The sequence below is a fragment of the Triticum dicoccoides genome, chromosome 2B (assembly GCF_002162155.2).
Source record: "Triticum dicoccoides isolate Atlit2015 ecotype Zavitan chromosome 2B, WEW_v2.0, whole genome shotgun sequence".
Taxonomy (NCBI): Eukaryota; Viridiplantae; Streptophyta; class Magnoliopsida; order Poales; family Poaceae; genus Triticum; species Triticum dicoccoides.
Genome location: NC_041383.1, coordinates 622481824 through 622503230, shown reverse-complemented (window position 1 = coordinate 622503230; position 21407 = coordinate 622481824). Strand labels below are relative to the sequence as shown.

The 21407-nt window shown below is 44.8% G+C and overlaps 1 protein-coding gene across 1 annotated transcript; it reads left to right on the top strand.

Annotated features, from left to right (window-relative positions):
• The first annotated feature begins 19211 nt into the window (after positions 1–19211).
• Positions 19212–21294, top strand: LOC119365211. The gene is made up of 2 exons (XM_037630817.1): positions 19212–20094; positions 20984–21294. Exons 1-2 carry the CDS (start codon positions 19652–19654, stop codon positions 21105–21107), a joined length of 567 nt encoding a protein of 188 aa, XP_037486714.1. The 5' UTR covers positions 19212–19651; the 3' UTR covers positions 21108–21294.
• The last annotated feature ends 113 nt before the right edge of the window (positions 21295–21407 follow it).

Here is a 21407-nt window from a genome sequence, read left to right as displayed (position 1 = left end):
TCTCATGCTTCACTTATATATTGAGTTGATAATAGTAATGGAAATTAGTATGGGTTGTGAATTTGGTCCTAATATGATAGGTATTCAAGAGGGATGTAATAAAAACTTTCATGTAGATCACGGAATATGATAAGTTTGGTTCCTTGCAATAGTTTTGCAACATAAAGGTGGTAATATGTGGGTTGTGCTAGTGAGTAATTGTGGTTTAGTAAGAATATTGGTGTTAAGGTTTGTGATTCTCATAGCATGCACGTATGGTCTTCTATTATGCTAAGAAGTTGGAGCATGATTTATTATTGATTATCTTCCTTATGAGTGGCGGTCGGGGACGAGCGATGGTCTTTTCTACCAATCTATCCCCCTAGGGGCATGCGTAGTAGTACTTTCCTTTGAGGGCTAATAAACTTTTGTAATAAGTATGTGAGTTCCTTATGACTAATTTGAGTCCATGGATTATACGCACTCTCACCTTTTCACAATTTGTTAGCCTCTTCAATACCGTGCATTGCCCTTTCTCACCTTGAGATGTGGTGCAAACTTCGACGGTGCATCCAAACCCCATGATATGATACGCTCTATCACACATAAGCCTCCTTATATCTTCCTCAAAATAGCCACCATACATACCTATTATGGCATTTCCATAGCCTTTCCAAGATATATTGCCATGCAACTTCCATCGTTATGTTTTATTATGACACACATCATCATTGTCATATTGCCTTGCATGATCATATAGCTGACATAGTATTTGTGGCTTAGCCACCATTCATCATTTTTTATACATGTTACTCTAGATCATTGCATATCCTGGTACACCATCTGAGGCATTCATATAGAGTCATATTTTGTTCTAGTACCGAATTGCAATTTTCTTTCGAGTTGTAAGTAAATAGAAGTGTGATGATCATCATATTCATTATTAGAGCATTGTACCAAGTGAGGAAATAAAAAATAGAGGCCAAAAATAGCCCAACAAAAAAAGAGAGAAAAAGAGATAAGGGGCAATGTTACTATCCTTTCCACACTTGTGCTTCAAAGTAGCACCATGTTTCTCATATAGAGAGTCTCATGTGCTTTATTTTCATATAACTAGCGGGGATTTTTTATTATATAACTTGGCTTGTATAGTCCAATGATGGGCTTCCTAAAATGCCTGAGGTCTTCATGAGCAAGCAAGTTGGATGCACACCCACTTAGTTTTATTTTTGAACTTCCGTACACTTATAGCTCTTAGTGCATCTATTGCATGGCAATCCCTACTCTTTGCATTGACGTCAATTTATGGGCATCTCCATAGCCCATTGATTAGCCTCGTCAAAGTGGGACTTTCTCCTTTTTTTTCTCCATACAACCTCCAACATCACACTCTATTCCACCTATAGTGCTATATCCATGGCTTGTGCTCATGTATTGCATGAGAGTTGAAAAAGCTGAAGCGTGTTAAAAAGTATTAACCAATTGCTCCGCTTGTCATCGGGGTTGTGCATGATAAATACTTTGTGTTAAGAAGATCGAGCATGACAAGACTATATGATTTTGTAGGGATAACTTTCTTTAGTGTTCATATTTTAAAAGACGTGATTGTTTGTTAATATGCCTTGTTATCATTGTTTTTATGTCAAACTATAGACTATTGATTTGAATCATTCAGATTTTAATATTCTTGCCACAAAGAGAATTTACATGATGAACATGATACGTAGCATTTCACATCAATAATTCAGTTTTTATCATTTATCTACTTGAGGACGAGCAGGAATTAAGCTTGGGGATGCTTGATATGTCTCCAACGTATCTATAATTTTTTATTGTTCCATGCTATTATAGTATCAATCTTGGATGTTTTATATGCAATTATATATCATTTTTTGGGACTAATCTATTAGCCTAGTGCCCAATGTCAGTTGTTGTTTTTTTGCTTGTTTTTAGCTTTTTAGGAAATCAATATCAAACAGAGTCCAAACGGAGAAAGAACTTTGGATAATTTTTTTCTGGACTAGAAGAGACCCTAGAAGGTTCGGGAGAAGACCTGACGAGCCACGAGGGAGCGACAAGCTCGGGAGGCGCGTGTGGGCCCCTCATGGAACCTGTTGACCTAATTACACCTCTATAAATTTTCAAATATTCCCTTGACATCAGAGAGCCACACACAAAAAATTTGCCGCCGCAAGTTTTTGTTCTTGCGAGATCTCATCTGGAGGCCTTATCCGGTACTCTGTCGGATGGGGAGTCGACCATGGAGGGGCTCTACATCAATCTTGTTGCCTGTCCGATGATGTGTGAGTAGTTTACCATAGAACTACGGGTCCATAGCTAGTAGCGAGATGGCTTCTTCTCTCTCTTTCATCCTCAATACAATGTTCTCCTTGATGTTCTTGAAGATCTAATCGATGTAATGACTTTTGGTGTTGTGTTTGTTGGGATCCGATGAATTGTGGGTTTATGATCAGATTATCCATGCATATTATTTGAGCCTTCTCTGAATTCTTTTATGTATGATTGTTATATATTTGTATTTCTCTCTGATCTATTGAGTTGTTTGGCCAACCAGATTGATTTTTCTTGCAATTGGATATGTGCTTTGTGATGGGTTCGATCTTGCGGTGCTCGATGATAGAAAGGGACATGACATGTATTTTTATCATTGCCATTAAGGATAAAGAGATGGGTTTTATTCATGCATGGGTTTACTTTGTCTACATCATGTCATCTTGCTTAAGGCATTACTTTGTTCTTTATGAACTTAATACTCTAGGTGCATGCTGGATAGTAGTTGATGTGTGGAGTAATAGTAGTAGATGCAGGCAGGAGTCGATCTACTTGTCTCGGACATGATGCCTATGTACATGATCATTTCCATGGATATCGTCATGATCATTTGCTTTTCTACCAATTTCCCAGCAGTAACTTGTTGACCCATCGTATGCTATTTCAAGAGAGAAGCCTCTAGTGAAAGCTATGGCGCCCGGGTTTACTTTTTATCATATATTAAAATAAAAAATATATTAATCTATCTATCACTACGAGATTTGATCCTTGTAATTAACCGTCGAGGGATTGACAACCCCTTGTTCGCGTTGGGTGCAAGTATTTGTTATTTTGTGTGTAGGTGTTGCGTGGTTCTCCTACTGGATTAATAACCTTGGTTCTTAACTGAGGGAAATACTTATGTCTATTGTACTGCATCATTCTCTCCTCTTCGAGGAAACCCCAACGCAGCTCACAAGTAGCATGAATCTCCCCCCAAGCTTACAATCAAGCCAGGGAGATCCAGGCACTAAGCACTATATGCTCACTCCTGGGTATCCTATAAGGCAGCGAAGATGCTCTTGAAACGCTTCTTCATCTCCTCGATCACGGCCTGCTGATCATCTACAACCTGGGTCAAAAACTCAAGTTGTGCGGTGTTGTTGTTGAGAGTGTCAATCATAAGCCCGATCTTGTGAAGAAGACCATCAACCCTTGCTTCCAAATCTTTACTCATCAACTGGTAAGAATCAATCCCATCTCCAATCACATTCACACAAGCCTTCAAAACCTTCTCCATTCCCTGATCTTTTCCTTCATCTCCTCTGGGTAGGTGGCTCCTTTCCCCACTCAGATTGAGGGGGGCCCAGAGGAAATAATAGAATAGATCCTCGGTCGACCTCGGAGAAGATGATCATGAATTAAGCCCTTTTTATGTCATACTCGGTGGCCCACCCATGATTTTGCTTGAGTCTATAAATGTGAATTTTTTTTCTCCTCCTGCATTGATTCGCCGATGGAATAATTTAGTGTTTGTGTCCCCTTCCTTAAGTTTGACATTCATGTGCATTGCATTTTCTCGCTCTTTCAAGAATCGATAGATTAATAACCATTCTCTTGAGCCTTGCCTAATATCACTCTCTTCACTAGAGAGGAGATGTTCTTCTTGGGCCATATCGAGGTGGAGGATGATAAGGAGGGCGCCATGGAGGTGAACCTTTGCCTTGGAGAAGAGGCCCCGACTCCATTCCGCCAGGCGGCGTCCGCTCTTCTCGAGCTTATGATGAAGCACTTGGTAAGGCTCCACATGGTTGGGTTGTTCGGTCCACACATTTTGAACCATCTCGGTGAAGCCCGACATTGAGGTCCATAAATTATCAATCTTGAAAATACAGAGGTTTCAAATTTTGAACCATGTTTCATGGACCGTCGTTCTCCGGCCAGGGCAGTTTATCTTGGGGAACATAGCAATAATTCAAAATTTTCCTACGTATCACTAAGATCCATCTAGGAGATTCTAGCAACAAGAGAGAGAGGGAGTGCATCTTCATACCCTTGAAAATCGCTAAGCGGAAGCGTTACAAGACGCGGTTGATGGAGTCGTACTCGCAGCGATTCAAATCGCGGAAGATCCGATCTAGCGCCGAACGGACGGCGCCTCCGCGTTCAACACACATACAGCCCGGGGACGTCTCCTCCTTCTTGATCCAGCAAGGGGAGAGGAGAAGTTGAGGGAGAGCTCCAGCAGCACGATGGCGTGGTGGTGGAGCTTGTGGTTCTCCTGCAGGGCTTCGCCAAGCACTACGGAGGAGGAAGAGGTGTTGGAGGAGGGAGGGGCTGCGCCAGGGAAGGGGTGCGGCTGCCCTCTCTCTCCCTCAATATATATAGGGGGAAAGGGGAAGGAGGAGGTGCCCTAGGATTTACCTAGGGGAGGGGCGGCGGCCACAGGGGAAACCCTAGATGGGTTTGGGCACCCCCACCCCTAGGAAACTTGCCCCCCCCAAGCCGGGAGGGGTGGCTGCCCTAGGGGAGGTGCCCCCACCTCTCCAAGTTACGTGAGATGGGGTGGGAGGGGCGCTCAGCCCCTTAGTGGGCTGATGTGCCCCCTTCCCTTGGCCCATAAGGCCCCCCAACGCTTGTCGGGGCCTTCGAAACCCCTTTCGAACACGTTGGTCGTCACCCGGTACCCCCAGAACAATTCCGGACTCCAATACCCTTTGTCCAATATATCGATCTTCACCTCTGGACCATTCTGGAGTTCCTCGTCACGTCTGAGATCTCATCCGGGACTCCGAACAACCTTCGGTAACCACATACTATTTCCCGTAACAACTCTAGCGTCACTGAACCTTAAGTGTGTAGACCCTACGGGTTCGGGAACCATGCAGACATGACCAAGACACCTCTCCGACCAATAACCAATAGCGGGATCTGGATACCCATATTGGCTCCCACATGTTCCATGATGATCTCATCGGATGAACCACGATGTCGGGGATTCAAGCAATCCTGTATACAATTCCCTTTGTCAATCGGTACGTTACTTGCCCGAGATTCGATCGTCGGTATCCCAATACCTCGTTCAATCTTGTTACCGGCAAGTCACTTTACTCGTTCTGTAATGCATGATCTCGTGACTAACTACTTAGTCACATTGAGCTCATTATGATGATGCATTACCGAGTGGGCCCAGAGATACCTCTCCGTCATACGGAGTGACAAATCCCAGTCTTGATTCGTGCCAACCCAACAGACACTTTCGGAGATACCTGTAGTGCACCTTTATAGCCACCCAGTTACATTGTGACGTTTGGTACACCCAAAACATTCCTACGGTATCCGGGAGTTGCACAATCTCATGGTCTAAGGAAATGATACTTGACATTAGAAAAGCTCTTAGCAAACGAACTACAAGATCTTGTGCTATGCTTAGGATTGGGTCTTGTCCATCACACAATTGTCCCAATGATGTGATCCCATTATCAATAACATCCAATGTCCATGGTCAGGAAACCATAACCATCTATTGATCAACGAGCTAGTCAACTAGAGGCTCACTAGGGACATGTTGTGGTCTATGTATTCACACATTTATTATGGTTTCCAGTTAATATAATTATAGCATGAACAATAGACAATTATCATGAACAAGGAAATATAATGATAACTATTTTATTATTGCCTCCAGGGCATATTTCCAACAGTCTCCCACTTGCACTAGAGTCAATAATCTAGTTCACATCACTATGTGATTGCAATGAATCGCTTGTGAGAGAGGTTATTAGGTAACGGGTCTGAATCTTTCAGATCCGTGTGTGCTTTACAAATCTCTATGTCATCTCCTAGATGCATCTACCACGCGCTATTTTGGAACTATTCCAAATAACTGCTCTACTATACGAATCCGGTCTACTACTCAGAGTCATCCAGATTAGTATCAAAGTTTGCATCGGCATAACCCTTTACGACGAACTCTTTTACCACCTCCATAATAGAAAAAAATTCTTAGTCCACTAGTTACTAAGGGTAACCTTGACCACTGTCCTGTGATCCATTCCTGGATCACACTTGTACCCCTTGACTGACTCATGGCAAGGCACACTTCAGGTGCGGTACACGGCATAGCACACTGTGGAGCCTACGTCTAAAGCATAGGGGATGACCTTCGTCCTTTCACTCTCTTCTGCCGTGGTCAGGTCTTGAGTCTTACTCAATACTCACACCTTATAACACAGCCAAGAACTCCTTCTTTGCCGATCTATTTTGAACTCCTTCAACATCTTGTCACGGTATGTGTTCATTTGAAAGTACTATTAAGCGTTTTGATCTATCCTTATAGATCTTGATGCTCAATGTTCAAGTAGCTCAATCCAGGTTTTCCATTGAAAAACACTTTTCAAATAACCCTATATGCTTTCCAGAAATTCTACATCATTTCTGATCAACAATATACTCATCAGAAATTCTATAGTGCTCCCACTCACTTCTTTGGAAATACAAGTTTCTCATAAACTTTGTATAAACCCAAAATCTTTGATCATCTCATCAAAGCGTATATACCAACTCCGAGATGCTTACTCCAGTCCTTAGAAGGATTCCTGGAGCTTTGCATACTTGTTAGCATCTTTTAGGATTGACAAAACCTTCTGGTTGTATCACATACAACCTTTCCTCAAGAAAATCATCGAGGAAACAATGTTTTTACATCCTATCTACAAGATTTCATAAATGATGCAGTAACTGCTAATATAATTCCAAGAGACTCTTAGCATCGCTAGAGTGAGTCTCATCGTAGTCAACTCCTTGAACTTGTTAGAAAACATCTTAGCGACAAGTCGAGCTTTCTTAATGGTGACACATACCATCATTGTCTGTCTTCCCTTTTAGAATCCATCTGTACCCAACAGCCTTACGACCATCAAGTAGTTCTTCCAAAGTCTACACTTTGTTTTCATACATGGATCCTCTCTCAGATTTTATGGCCTCGAGCCATTCATCGAAATCCGGGCCCACCATCGCTTCTCCATAACTCGTAGGTTCATTGTTGTCTACAACATGACCTCCAAGACAAGATTACGTACCACTCTGAAGTAGTAAGCATCCTTGTCGACCTACGAGGTTTGGTAGTGACTTGATCTGAAGTTTCATGATCACTATCATCAGCTTCCACTTTAATTGGTGTAGGCACCACAGGAACAACTTCCTGTGCCCTGCTACATACTAGTTGAAGTGACGATTCAATAACCTCATCAAGTCTCCACCATCCTCCCACTCAATTTTTTCGAGAGAAACTTTTCCTCGAGAAAGGACCCGATTCTAGAAACAATCCCTTTTGCTTCCGAATCTGAGACAGGAGGTATACCCAACTGTTTTTTGGTGTCCTATGAAGATGCATTTATCCGCTTTGGGTTTGAACTTATTAGGCTAAAACCTTTTTCACATAAGCGTCGCAGCCCCAAACTTTTAAGAAATGACAGCTTAGGTTTCTCTAAACCATGGTTTATATGGTGTCATCTCAAAGGAATCAGGTGGTGCCCTTTTTAAAGTGAATGCTGTTGTCTTGCCCATATGGCATAAAGGAACAAATTGTACAACCTTAGTGACTAGTATGCTATCCAGGGTAATAAAATTTGTGTTAGAACACGGGGTCTAATGTTTCTTTATGTTAGAACAATCAATCAATATGCTCAGCTGGAATGTCAGAGGTCTAAACTGTTGGAAATATGCCCTAGAGGTAATAATAAAATGGTTATTATTATATTTCCTTGTTCAGGATAATTGTCTATTATTCATGCTATAATTGTATTAAACGGAAACCGTTTTAATCCAGGAAATGACTAACTAAAAATGGACAACTCAGAAAATCATATGTTCTTTGAGTTGTCCCTTTTTAGTTAGTCATGAATACATAGACCACAACATGTCCCTAGTGAGCCTCTAGTTGACTAGCTCATTGATCAATAGATGGTTATGGTTTCCTGACCATGGACATTGGATGTCATTGATAACGGGATCACATCATTAGGAGAATGATGTGCTGGACAAGACCCAATCCTAAGCATAGCACAAGATCGTGTAGTTCGTTTGCTAAGAGCTTTTCTAAATGTCAAGTATCATTTCCTTAGACCATGAGATTGTGAAACTCCCGGATACCATAGGAATGCTTTGGGTGTACCAAACGTCACAACGTAACTGGGTGGCTATAAAGGTGCACTACAGGTATCTCCGAAAGTGTCTGTTGGGTTGGCACGAATCGAGATTGGGATTTGTCACTCCGTATGACGGAGAGGTATCTCTGGGCCCACTCGGTAATGCATCATCATAATGAGCTCAATGTGACTAAGTAGTTAGTCACGGGATCATGCATTATGGAACGAGTAAAGTGACTTGCCGGTAACGAGATTGAACGAGGTATTGGGATACCGACGATTGAATCTCGGGCAAGTAACATACCGATAGACAAAGGGAATTGTATACGGGATTGATTGAATCCCCGACATCGTGGTTCATCCGATGAGATCATCGTGGAACATGTGGGAGTCAACATGGGTATCCAGATCCCGACGTTGGTTATTGGCCGGAGAATGTCTCGGTCATGTCTGCATGGTTCCCGAACCCGTAGGGTCTACACACTTAAGGTTCGGTGACGCTAGAGTTGTTATGGGAAATAGTATGTGGTTACCGAAGGTAGTTCGGAGTCCCGGATGTGATCTTGGACGTCACGAGGAGTTTCGGAATGGTCCGGCAGTGAAGATCGATATATTGGACGAAGGGTATTGGAGTCCGGAAGTGTTCCGGGGGTACCAGGCTATGGCCAGCATGACCGAAAGGTGTTTCGGGAGCCCCGACAAGTGTTGGAGGGCCTCATGGGCCAAAGGGGAAGGGGCAAACCAGCCCACTAAGGGGTGGTGCTCCCCTCCCAACCCCTCTCACGTAACTAGGAGAGGTGGGGGCGCCTCCCCTAGGGCAGCCGTCCCTCCCGCTTGGGGGGGCAAGTTTCCTAGGGGTGGGGGCGCCCAAACCCATCTAGGGTTTCCCCTGTGGCCGCCACCCCTCCCCTAGGGAACCCTAGGACGCCTCCTCCACCCCCCTTACCCCTATATATAGTGAGGGAGAGAGAGGGCAGCCGTACACCCTTTCCCTGGCGCAGCCCCTCCCTCCTCCAACACCTCCTCCTCCTCCGTAGTGCTTGGCGAAGCCCTGCCAGAGAACCACGAGCTCCATCGCCACCACGCCGTCGTGCTACTGGAGTTTTCCCTCAACTTATCCTCTCCCCTTGCTGCATCAAGAAGGAGGAGACGTCCCCGGGCTGTACGTGTGTTGAACGCGGAGGCGCCATCCATTCGGCGCTTAGATCGGAATCGACCGCGATCTGAATCGCTGCGTGTACGACTCCACCAACCGCGTTCTTGTAACGCTTCCGCTTAGCGATCTTCAAAGGTATGAAGATGTTCATCCTCTCCCTTTCTTGTTGCTAGAATCTCCATAGATTGATCTTGGTGATGCGTAGAAAATTTTGAATTTCTACTACATTCCCCAACAGTGGCATCATGAGCTAGGTCTATTGCGTAGATTCTATGCACGAGTAGAACACAAGTAGTTGTGGGCGATGGTTTGTCCAATTTGCTTACCGTTACTAGTCCTATCTTGATTCGGCGGCATTGTGGGATGAAGCGGGCCGGACCGACCTTACACGTACGCTTACGTGAGACAGGTTCCACCGACTGACATGCACTTGTTGCATAAGGTGACTAGCGGGTGCGAGTCTCTCCCACTTTAGTCGGATCGGATTCGATGAAAAGGGTCCTTATGAAGGGTAAATAGCAATTGGCATATCACCGTTGTGGCTTTGCGTAGGTAAGAAACGTTCTTGCTAGAAACCTGTAGCAGCCACGTAAAACATGCAACAACAATTAGAGGATGTCTAACTTGTTTTTGCAGGGTATGCTATGTGATGTGATATGGCCCAAAAGAATGTGATGAATGAAATATATGTGATGTATGAGATTGATCATATTCTTGTAACAGGAATCACGACTTGCATGTCGATGAGTATGACAACCGGTAGGAGCCATAGGAGTTGTCTTTATTTATTGTATGACCTGCGTGTCACTGAATAACGCCATGTAATTACTTTACTTCATTGCTAAACCGTTAGACATAGTAGTAGAAGTAATAGTTGGCGAGACAACCTCATGGAGACACGATGATGGAGATCATGATGATGGAGATCATGGTGTCATGCCGGTGACGATGATGATCATGGAGCCCCGAAGATGGAGATAAAAAGGAGCAAAATGATATTGGCCATATCATGTCACTATTTGATTGCATGTGATGTTTATCATGTTTATGCATCTTATTTGCTTAGAACGACAGTAGTAAATAAGATGATCCCTCATTAAAATTTCAAGAAAGTGTTCCCCCTAACTGTTCACCATTGCGAAAGTTCGTTGTTTCGAAGCACCACGTGATGATCGGGTGTGATAGATTCTAACGTTCACATACAACGGGTGTAAGCCAGATTTACACACGCGAAACACTTAGGTTAACTTGACGAGCCTAGCATGTACAAACATGGCCTCGGAACACAAGAGACCGAAAGGTCAAACATGAGTCGTATAGTAGATACGACCAACATGAAGATGTTCACCGATGATGACTAGTCCGTCTCACGTGATGATCGGATACGGCCTAGTTGAGTCGGATCATGTATCACTTAGATGACTAGAGGGATGTCTATCTAAGTGGGAGTTCATTAGATGAACTTAATTATCATGAACATAGTCAAAAGGTCTTTGCAAATTATGTCGTAAGCTCGCATTTTAATTCTACTGTTTAGATATGTTCCTAGAGAAAATATAGTTGAAAGTTGATAGTAGGAATTATGCGGACTGGGTCCATAAACTGAGGCTTGTCCTCATTGCTGCGCAGAAAGCTTATGTCCTTAATGCACCGCTCGGTGTGCTGAACCTCGAACGTCGTCTGTGGATGTTGCAAACATCTGACATACACGTTTTGATGACTACATGATAGTTCAGTAATGTTAAACGGTTTAGAATTGTGGCACGGAAGACGTTTTTGAAATGTCGCGGAACATATGAGATGTTCCAAGGGCTGAAATTGGGATTTCAAGACCGTGCCCACGTCAAGAGGTATGAGACCTCCGACGAGTTTCTTAGCCTGCAAACTAAGGGAGAAAAGCTCAATTGTTGAGCATGTGCTCAGGTTGTCTGAGTACTACAATCACTTGAATTGAGTGGGAGTTAATCTTCCAGATGAGATAGTGATGGTTCTCCATAGTCACTGCCACCAAGCTATTAGAGCTTCGTGATGAACTATAACATATCAGGGATAGACATGATGATCCTTGAGCAATTCGCGATGTTTGACACCGCAAAAGTAGAAATCAAGTAGGAGCATCAATTGTTGATGGTTGGTGAAACCACTAGTTTCAAGAAGGGCAAGGGCAAGAAGGGATACTTCATCAAATGGCAAATCAATTGCTGCTCTAGTGAAGAAACCCAAGGTTGAACCCAAACCCGACACTAAGTGCTTCTGTAATGAGGGGAACGGTCACTGAAGCAGAACTACCCTAGATACTTGGTATATGAGAAGGCTGGCAAGGTCGACAGGAGTATATTGGATATACATTATATTGATGTGTACTTTACTAGTACTCCTAGTAGCACCATGGTAATAGATACCGGTTCAGTTGCTAAGTGTTAGTAACTCGAAATAAGAGGCTACGGAATAAACGGAGACTAGCTAAAGGCGAGGTGACGATATGTGTTGGAAGTATTTCCAAGGTTGATGTGATCAAACATCGCATGTTCCCTCTGCCATTGGGATCGGTGTTAAACCTAAATAGTTATTATTTGATGTTTGCATTGAGCATAGACATGATTGGATTATGTCTATCGCAATACGGTTATTCATTTAAGGAGAATAATGGTTACTCTGTTTATTTGAATAATACCTTCAATGGTCTTGCACCTAAAATGAATGGTTTATTAAATCTCGATCTTAGTGATACACATGTTCATGCCAAAAGATATAAGATAGTAATGATAGTACCACCTACTTGTGGCACTGCCATGTAAGTCATATTGGTATAAAACGCATGAAGAAGCTCCATGTTGATGGATCTTTAGGATTCACTCGTTTTTTGAAAAGTTTGAGACATGCGAACCATGTCTATTGGTATGTACGCATGAAGAAACTCCATGCAGATGGATCGTTAGGACTCACTTGATTTTGAATCACTTGAGACATGCAAATCATACCACATGGGCAAGATGACTGAAAAGCCTCGTTTTCAATAAGATGGAACAAGAAAGCAACTTGTTGGAAGTAATACATTTTGATGTGTGCAGTCCAATGAGTGCTGAGGCACGCAGTGGATATCGTTATGTTCTTACTTCACAGATGATTTGAGTAGATGTTGAGTATATTTACTTGATGAAACACAAGTCTGAATTATTGAAAGGTTCAAGTAATTTCAGAGTGAAGTTGAAGATCTTCGTGACAAGAGGATAAAATGTCTATGATATGATCATAGAGATGAATATCTGAGTTGCGAGTTTGGTACACAACTAAGACATTGTGGAAATTGTTTCATAACTAACACCGCCTGGAACACCATAGTGTGATGGTGTGTCCGAACATCATAGATGCACCCTATTGGATATGGGGCATACCATGATGTCTCTTATCGAATTACCACTATCGTTCATGGGTTAGGCATTAGAGACAACCGCATTCACTTTAAACAGGGTACCACGTAATTCCGTTGAGATGACACTGTATGAACTATGGTTTAGAGAAACCTAAGCTGTCGTTTCTTGAAAGTTTGGGGCTACGACGCTTATGTGAAAAAGTTTCAACCTGATAAGCTCGAACCCAAAGCGGATAAATGCATCTTCATAGGACGCCCAAAACAGTTGGATATACCTCCTATTTCAGATCCGGAAGCAAAAGTGATTGTTTCTAGAAACGGGTCCTTTCTCGAGGAAAAGTTTCTCTTGAAAGAATTGAGTGGGAGGATGGTGCAGACTTGATGAGGTTATTGAACCATCACTTCAACCAATCTGTAGCAGGGCACAGGAAGTTGTTCCTGTGGCGCCTACACCAGTTGAAGTGGAAGTTGATGATAGTGATCATGAAACTTCGGATCAAGTCACTACGAAACCTCGTAGGTTGACAAGGACGCGTACTACTTCAGAGTGGTATGTAATCCTGTCTTAGAGGTCATGTTGCTAGACAACAATGAACCTACGAGCTATGGAGAAGCGATGGTGGGCCCGGATTCGGACGAATGGCTTGAGGCCATAAAATCCGAGAGAGGATCCATGTATGAAAACAAAGTATAGACTTTGGAAGAACTACTTGATGGTCGTAAGGCTGTTGAGTATAGATGGATTTTAAAAGGAAGACGGACAATGATGGTAAGTGTCACCATTAAGAAAGCTCGACTTGTCGCTAAAATGTTTTCCGAGAAGTTCAAGGAGTTGACTACGATGAGACTTTCTCACTCGTAGCGATTCTAAGAATCTGTTGGAATTATGTTAGCAGTTACTGCATTGTTTATGAAATCTTGCAGATAGGATGTCAAAACATTGTTTCCTCGATGATTTTCTTGAGGAAAGGTTGTATATGATACAACCAGAAGGTTTTGTCAATCCTGAAAGATGCTAACAAGTATCCAAAGCTACAGTAATCCTTCTAAGGACTGGAGTAAGCATCTCGGAGTTGGAATATACGCTTTGATGAGATGATCAAAGATTTTGGGTTTATACAAAGTTTATGAGAAACTTGTATTTCCAAAGAAGTGAGTGGGAGCACTATAGCATTTCTGATGAGTATATGTTGTTGACATATTGTTGATCAGAAATGATGTAGAATTTCTGGAAAGCATATAGGGTTATTTGAAAAGTGTTTTTCAATGGAAAACCTGGATTAAGCTACTTGAACATTGAGCATCAAGATCAATAAGGTAGATCAAAAATGCTTAATAGTACTTTCAAATGAATACATACTGTGACAAGATTTTGAAGGAGTTCAAAATAGATCAGCAAAGAAGGAGTTCTTGGTTGTGTTATAAGGTGTGACTATTGAGTAAGACTCAAGACATGACCATGGCAGAAGAGAGAGAAAGGACGAAGGTCATCCCCTATGCTTTAGACGTAGGCCCTGCAGTATGCTATGCCGTGTACCGCACCTGAAGTGTGCCTTGCCATGAGTCATTCAAGGGGTACAAGATTGATCCAAGAATGGATCACATGACAGCAGTCAAACTTAACCTTAGTAACTAGTGGACTAAGGAATTTTCTCGATTATGGAGGTGGTAAAAGAGTTCGTCGTAAAGGGTCACGCCGATGCAAACTTTGACACTAATCTGGATGACTCTGAGTAGTAGACCGGGTTCGTATAGTAGAGCAGTTATTTGGAATAGTTCCAAATAGCGTGTGGTAGCTGCATCTACAAGATGACGTAGAGATTTGTAAAGCACACACGGATCTGAACGGTTCAGACCCGTTGACTAATAACCTCTCTCACAAGCGAGATATGATCAAACCCAATGGGTGTTGGATTCATCACAATCACATAGTGATGTGAACTAGATTATTGACTCTAGTGCATGTGGGAGACTGTTGGAAATATGCCCTAGAGGCAATAATAAAATGGTTATTATTATATTTCCTTCTTCATGATAATTGTCTATTGTTCATGCTATAATTGTATTAACTGGAAACCGTAATACATATGTGAATACATAGACCACAACATGTCCCTAGTGAGCCTCTAGTTGACTAGCTCGTTGATCAATAGATGGTTATGGTTTCTTGACTATGGACATTGGATGTCATTGATCACGGGATCACATCATTAGGAGAATGATGTGATGGACAAGACCCAATCCTAAGCATAGCACAAGATCGTGTAGTTCGTTTGCTAAGAGCTTTTCTAAATGTCAAGTATCATTTCCTTAGACCATGAGATTGTGCAACTCCCGGATACCGTAGGAATGCTTTGGGTGTACCAAACGTCACAATGTAACTGGGTGGCTATAAAGGTGCACTACAGGTATCTCTGAAAGTGTCTGTTGGGTTGGCACGAATCGAGATTGGGATTTGTCACTCCGTATGACGGAGAGGTATCTCTGGGCCCACTCGGTAATGCATCATCATAATGAGCTCAATGTGACTAAGTAATTAGTCACGGGATCATGCATTACGGAACGAGTAAAGTGACTTGCCGGTAACGAGATTGAACGAGGTATTGGGATACCGACGATCGAATCTCGGGCAAGTAACATACTGATAGACAAAGGGAATTGTATACGGGATTGATTGAATCCCCGACATCGTGGTTCATCCGATGAGATCATCATGGAACATGTGGGAGTCAACATGGGTATCCAGATCCCGCTGTTGGTTATTGGCCGGAGAACATCTCGGTCATGTCTGCATGGTTCCCGAACCCGTAGGGTCTACACACTTAAGGTTCGGTGACGCTAGAGTTGTTATGGGAAATAGTACCGAAGGTAGTTCGGAGTCCCGGATGTCACGAGGAGTTCCGGAATGGTCCGGCGGTGAAGATCGATATATTAGACAAAGGGTATTAGAGTCCGGAAGTGTTCCGGGGGTACCAGGCTATGGCCAGCATGACCGAAAGGTGTTTCGGGAGCCCCGACAAGTGTTGGAGGGCCTCATGGGCCAAAGGGGAAGGGGCAAACCAGCCCACTAAGGGGTGGTGCGCCCCTCCCAACCCCTCTCACGTAACCAGGAGAGGTGGGGGCGCCTTCCCTAGGGCAGCCGCCCCTCCCGGCTTGGGGGGCAAGTTTCCTAGGGGTGGGGGCGCCCAAACCCATCTAGGGTTTCCCCTGTGGCCGCCACTCCTCCCCTAGGGAACCCTGGGGCGCCTCCTCCACCCCCCTTACCCCTATATATAGTGAGGGAGAGAGAGGGCAGCCGTACACCCTTTCCCTGGCGCAGCCTCTCTCTCCTCCAACACCTCCTCCTCCGTAGTGCTTGGCGAAGCCCTGCCGGAGAACCACGAGCTCCATCGCCACCACGCCGTCGTGCTGCTGGAGTTTTCCCTCAACTTCTCCTCTCCCCTTGCTGGATCAAGAAGGAGGAGACGTCCCCGGGCTGTACGTGTGTTTAATGCGGAGGCGCCGTCCGTTCGGCGCTTAGATCGGAATCGACTGCGATCTGAATCGCTGCGTGTATGACTCCACCAACCGCGTTCTTGTAACGCTTCCGCTTAGCAATCTTCAAAGGTATGAATATGTTCATCCTCTCCCTCTCTTGTTGCTAGAATCTCCATAGATTGATCTTAGTGATGCGTAGAAAATTTTGAATTTCTACTACGTTCCCCAACATAAACAGGAAGAAGGTGCCAACTGGGTGGAATCAAACCAACATTATTCTGATCCCTAAGGTAGAAAACCCTGAGGTAACTACTCAGTACAGGCCCATCACCCTTTGTAATGTCATCTACAAAATTATCTCCAAAATGTTGGCTAATAGACTGAAAAAAATCCTACCTGAAGTGATCTCACCAATGCAGAGCGCCTTTGTGCTAGGCAGGCTAATCACAGACAATGTGTTGGTTGCATACGAATGCTTCCATGCCATTAAGAAAAAGACACATGGATCTAATGGATATTGTGCTGTCAAATTGGATATGCTAAAGGCATATGATCGAGTTGAATGGTTTTTTTTAGAACAGATGATGATCAAACTGGGGTTTGACCCAAGGTGGGTCGAATTGATAATGGAATGTGTGTCCTCTGTCAGCTATAAAGTGAGATTTAATGACACAGAAACTGAAGAATTCCTCCCAACTAGGGGCTTGCGGCAGGGGGATCCCCTGTCCCCTTACCTCTTTTTGCTCTGTCTGAGGGTCTTTCTAGCTTGCTTGCGCATGAGGAGGAGATTGGTGGTATTGAAGGTATACTAGTTTGTAGGAATGCACCATCTATCTCTCACCTTTTATTTGTCGATGACTCGTTAATCTTGATGAGAGCTGATTCTCATAATGCTACTACTCTGAAAAGAGTACTAGACACCTATTGCAATAGTTCTGGACAAAGGGTGAGTACAGCAAAATCTAGTATTTTCTTTAGCCCAAATACTAATATCAGTGTCAGAGAAGATGTTTGCAGGGAGCTTAATATTTTAACTGAGGTCCTCTCTGACCAAGTACCTTGGGCTACCAACAATGGTTGGTGTAGACCGCAGTGATTGTTTCCAACACCTTATTGACAGGATCTGCCAACGTCTCAAGGGTTGGAAAGAAAAATCCTTATCTGTGCAAGGAAAGGAGATGTTGTTGAAATCAGTTGCGCGGGCGATTCCGTCGTATGCTATGTCTGTCTTCAAATTACCTAAAGGTATCTGCAAGTCTATTACTGATGAAATGGCAGGATTTTGGTGGGGAGATTCTGAAGAGAAGAAAAAGATGCATTGGTATACATGGTGGAAGATGTGTGTCCCGAAGAGGAAGGGGGTATGGGGTTTAGAGACCTTCACAGTTTCAACCTTGCTATGTTAGCAAAACAGTGTTGGCGACTACTCCAGAACCCTGAGTCTTTTGTGCACGTGTTCTTAGTGCCAAGTACTATCCTAATGGAGATATTCTAAGTGCAGGTCCAAAGAAGGGTTCATCTTATTCCTGGCAAAGTATTGTAGCAGGAATCCAAACTTTCAAAAGGGGATGTATATGGCGAGTGGGTACGGGCGCTATGATTAACATCTGGCGGGACCCTTGGATACCTGCAAGTGAAACAAGGAAAGTTATAACCCCCAGAGGAGCTACTATGATCGACAGGGTAGAAGAGTTGATCGACCCTCATTCCGTGCAGTGGGATGAGGATCTTCTACGTCTTGTTTTCTCTCCGGTTGAAGTCCAACAAATACTCCTTATTCCCCTACGTGTAGAAGTGATGGATGACTTTGTCGCATGGAATGCTACTCACTCTGGGTCATTTTCAGTGAGATCGGCCTATCATGTGGAGTTTGAGCATCAATATGAACGCCATTGGCTATACTCGGATGGGCAGGGAAGTACCAGTATAAATCCTATATGGGAAATAATCTGGAGCCTTGCTATCCCTGGAAAGGTAAAACATTTTGTCTGGAAATGTCTAAAAGGTGTATTGCCCTGCTTGGGTATTCTTGTTGGGCGTCATATTCCTACATCCGCACAGTGTCCGGTTTGCAGGATTGGGGTCGAGGATATCCAACATTGCTTATTTAGTTGTAAGCGCGTGATGAAGGTTTGGGCTGAACTTGGACTAACAGAAGATATTAAAAAGGTTGTCGCTGAAGACCGGCCGGGCTCGGTTACCCTGGAAATATTACAAAGAGCACAAGATAGTGTGGACAGACTACCAAAAGCTGAATTATTTGCAGTGACAGCGTGGTATATTTGGTGGCAGCGGCGTCAGCTTGTTAAGGGAGAAAGTATACTGTCTCTGATGCGTACAGCAACTACTATTAAGGTGTTGTGTACAAACTTCCTTCGAGCATCAAAACCTAACTTACTAGCAAGGAGACGAGATCATGTGTGGAAGAAACCATCTAGAGGATAGGTGAAGGTCAATGTTGAAGCCTCATTCAGCGCTGAAACTATGTCAGGTGCAGCGAGAGCGATTGCTCGGGATGACAGAGGAGAGTTCATCACAGCGGCAGCGTGGTTCCTACCACATGTGACCACTGCTGAATCTGCGGAAATACAAGCCATCAGAAACGGGGCTTGGTTGGCGAAACACATTGGATGCAACTCGCTCATTTTAGAGTCAGACAATCTAAGTGCTATACAGGCCTTCAACCAACAGGAAACATACAATGGTACTGATGCAGCAGTGGTGTTGGAAGGCAAGCAGATATGCATCAATTTTGCAGCAGTATCATACATCCATTGCTTTAGGGGAGCGAATGAGGTTGCTGATCTTTTAGCAAAGCATTCTACCCATAGTAGATCTTCTCATCTTTGGGAAGATTCTATCCCCGACTTTATTTCTCATGCTTTTGTAAACGACTTGTCCATCATCTGAGAAATAAAGTTTATTTGCTGTCAAAAAAAAGGAAACTGAGCGGCTCGCCCATCCTGCTCCCGCGAGCGGACGGGCGATTCCCGTCTGCGCCGCCGCTAGCCGTCCTCTCCCCTCCTCTTCCCCTTGCTGCCGCCGGAGCGCGCCGCCGGGCAAAGCCCGGTCGGCGTAGGCGGCGGCGGGGCCTGGTCTCCCATCCCTCGAGGTGGTCTGACGCGGGGATGCCCCCCTCGAGCTGATGTGTGGCGCTTGGCGGGGCGCGACGGCGCGGCACCAGCAGCCAAGGCGACGGCGGCGGCTGAGGGTGGTGGCGTGGAGGGCTGCTGGGCCTTGCGGGGCATGGTGCTTGGGGGCTGGCGTGCTTGGATGCGGTGGTGGGTGCGCTCGGAGTGGCGGCGAGGGTTTCCCAGATCTGATCTGGACGGTGGTGGATCCTCCGGCCGCTTCTTCGCGGGCGGCATGGGCTGCGGCGGCTTGGGCCTGCCAGCGGCGCGCGGGGGTTGTTACGCTCGTCCTCGTCGGCATGGTGGCGGTGGTGGTGGTGCGTGCCGGCCGGATTTTGCCTTTTTCTGGCCGGCTGCGCAGGTTTGGGGCCCTGGCCCGGCGTGGCTGCGGTCCTGGCTGTGGGTGGCGGCGGCGAGGTGGCTTTGCCGTGCCGGCTCCATGGCAGCTCGGCGGGTCGACTGGGGCGGCGGCTGGATTTCCGGTGTCAGCTCGTCCATTGGCGGCCCGTTTCGACCTTCGGCCCTCTCCTCGTCGTCTGGTTGCTACCTCCGTCGAAGGTTCGACCCTCCCCTGACTACGGTCCATTGCTCGTCTCGCGCCCGGCAGCAGGACCGACCTCGTCTCGTGCCCGACAGCAGGATGGGTCGATGGAGACCAATTTTGGCCGACCTTTGGGTTTTGGCGTTAGAGGTAGCCCAGGGGTGTGAAAGGCAGATCCTTTCCGCTCGTATCTTTGGTTGAGGGAGCGAGCTTCACCGTCGTCGCGGCTTTCATTACCCGTCGTGTTGCTCCAGGGGAAACTCTGATCCTCGGGTCGGGCGGTGACGACGCTCTGGTGTCGTAACCTTCTTGAAGGCGCCGCCTTGGAGCACACGGTTCGTCATATGTGGCTTCTTCTCTTCACGTTGGCGTGTCCACCGTTGAGGACTCCAGTTGCTCTTGTAGTACTAGGGTAGTGTTGCCGCGCTCAGCGCCTATGTATCCAGCCTTGGGTGTGTGTGTGTTGTGGTGGCGTGCGTTTGTATCTGAGCTGTGGTCGGTTATTGCTTTATATATAAAGCGGGGCGAAAGCCTTTTTCAATTAAAAAAAAAAGCTTGGGCCACGAGACCATTGATATTTTTTCGGAATCGTTAGAATACCGCTAAAAACCACCTGGAGAATTTCACATGGACTAGCAGAGCTATAAACTTTCGGAACCTGGTAGAGATTATGGGGTCGTTAGGCTTGGATTAGGGTTGCACTTGCAGGTCTGTATAGGGATGACAATACAAAATGATCTGTGCCAGTACTTTGCCAGTGAATGAATGTGGCAGGCAGACACTGCTGCAGTGCACCTGTCTAATTTGACTAATTGCCACCAGCATGGACCGGTTGATTTGAAAAACCTGTGATGTTTGAGCCTTTGGCTAGCTATATGGCATCGATCTGACGCATCTGTAATGCAGGATGGACAGAGGCTCACAGATCGCTATTAACAGAGGCTCACAAGTCGATATCATGGCAGAAGATTTCGCGAAAGGAAATGCTGACGTGAATCACCAGCACAAATTATTTCTCGTCAGTTCTTAACCTGACGGTCAGCTTTGCTACAGTATTGTTCATCAAGTAAGACAGGTAGAAAAAGTTACGTTTATTGGGCACAAAACAAGTATTTTTGTTTGTTCCTGCAAATTAGAGTTATCCCCCCAGCCATAAAAAATCTTGGAGTCTTAATTTTGAAATAGGAACCTTTCTCCTTCAAATACTCATCAACTCATCTTGAGATAGCTGACCACACATGCCATTTGGTGGAACATTTCTCAATCGAGCCTCAATTGCTATGCTCTGCGCGCTTCTTGTACACGCAAGCGCATCATGGCTGGAATAAAG

What these genes read in the sequence shown, in the direction of transcription:
- LOC119365211 (XM_037630817.1), top strand. Translation starts at nt 19,652, where the DNA reads ATGGTGCTTGGGGGCTGGCGTGCTTGGATGCGGTGGTGGGTGCGCTCG. An exon ending in GGTTGCTACCTCCGTCGAAG is followed by an intron (nt 20,095 to 20,983) that starts GTTCGACCCTCC and finishes TCTGTAATGCAG; the next exon opens with GATGGACAGAGGCTCACAGA.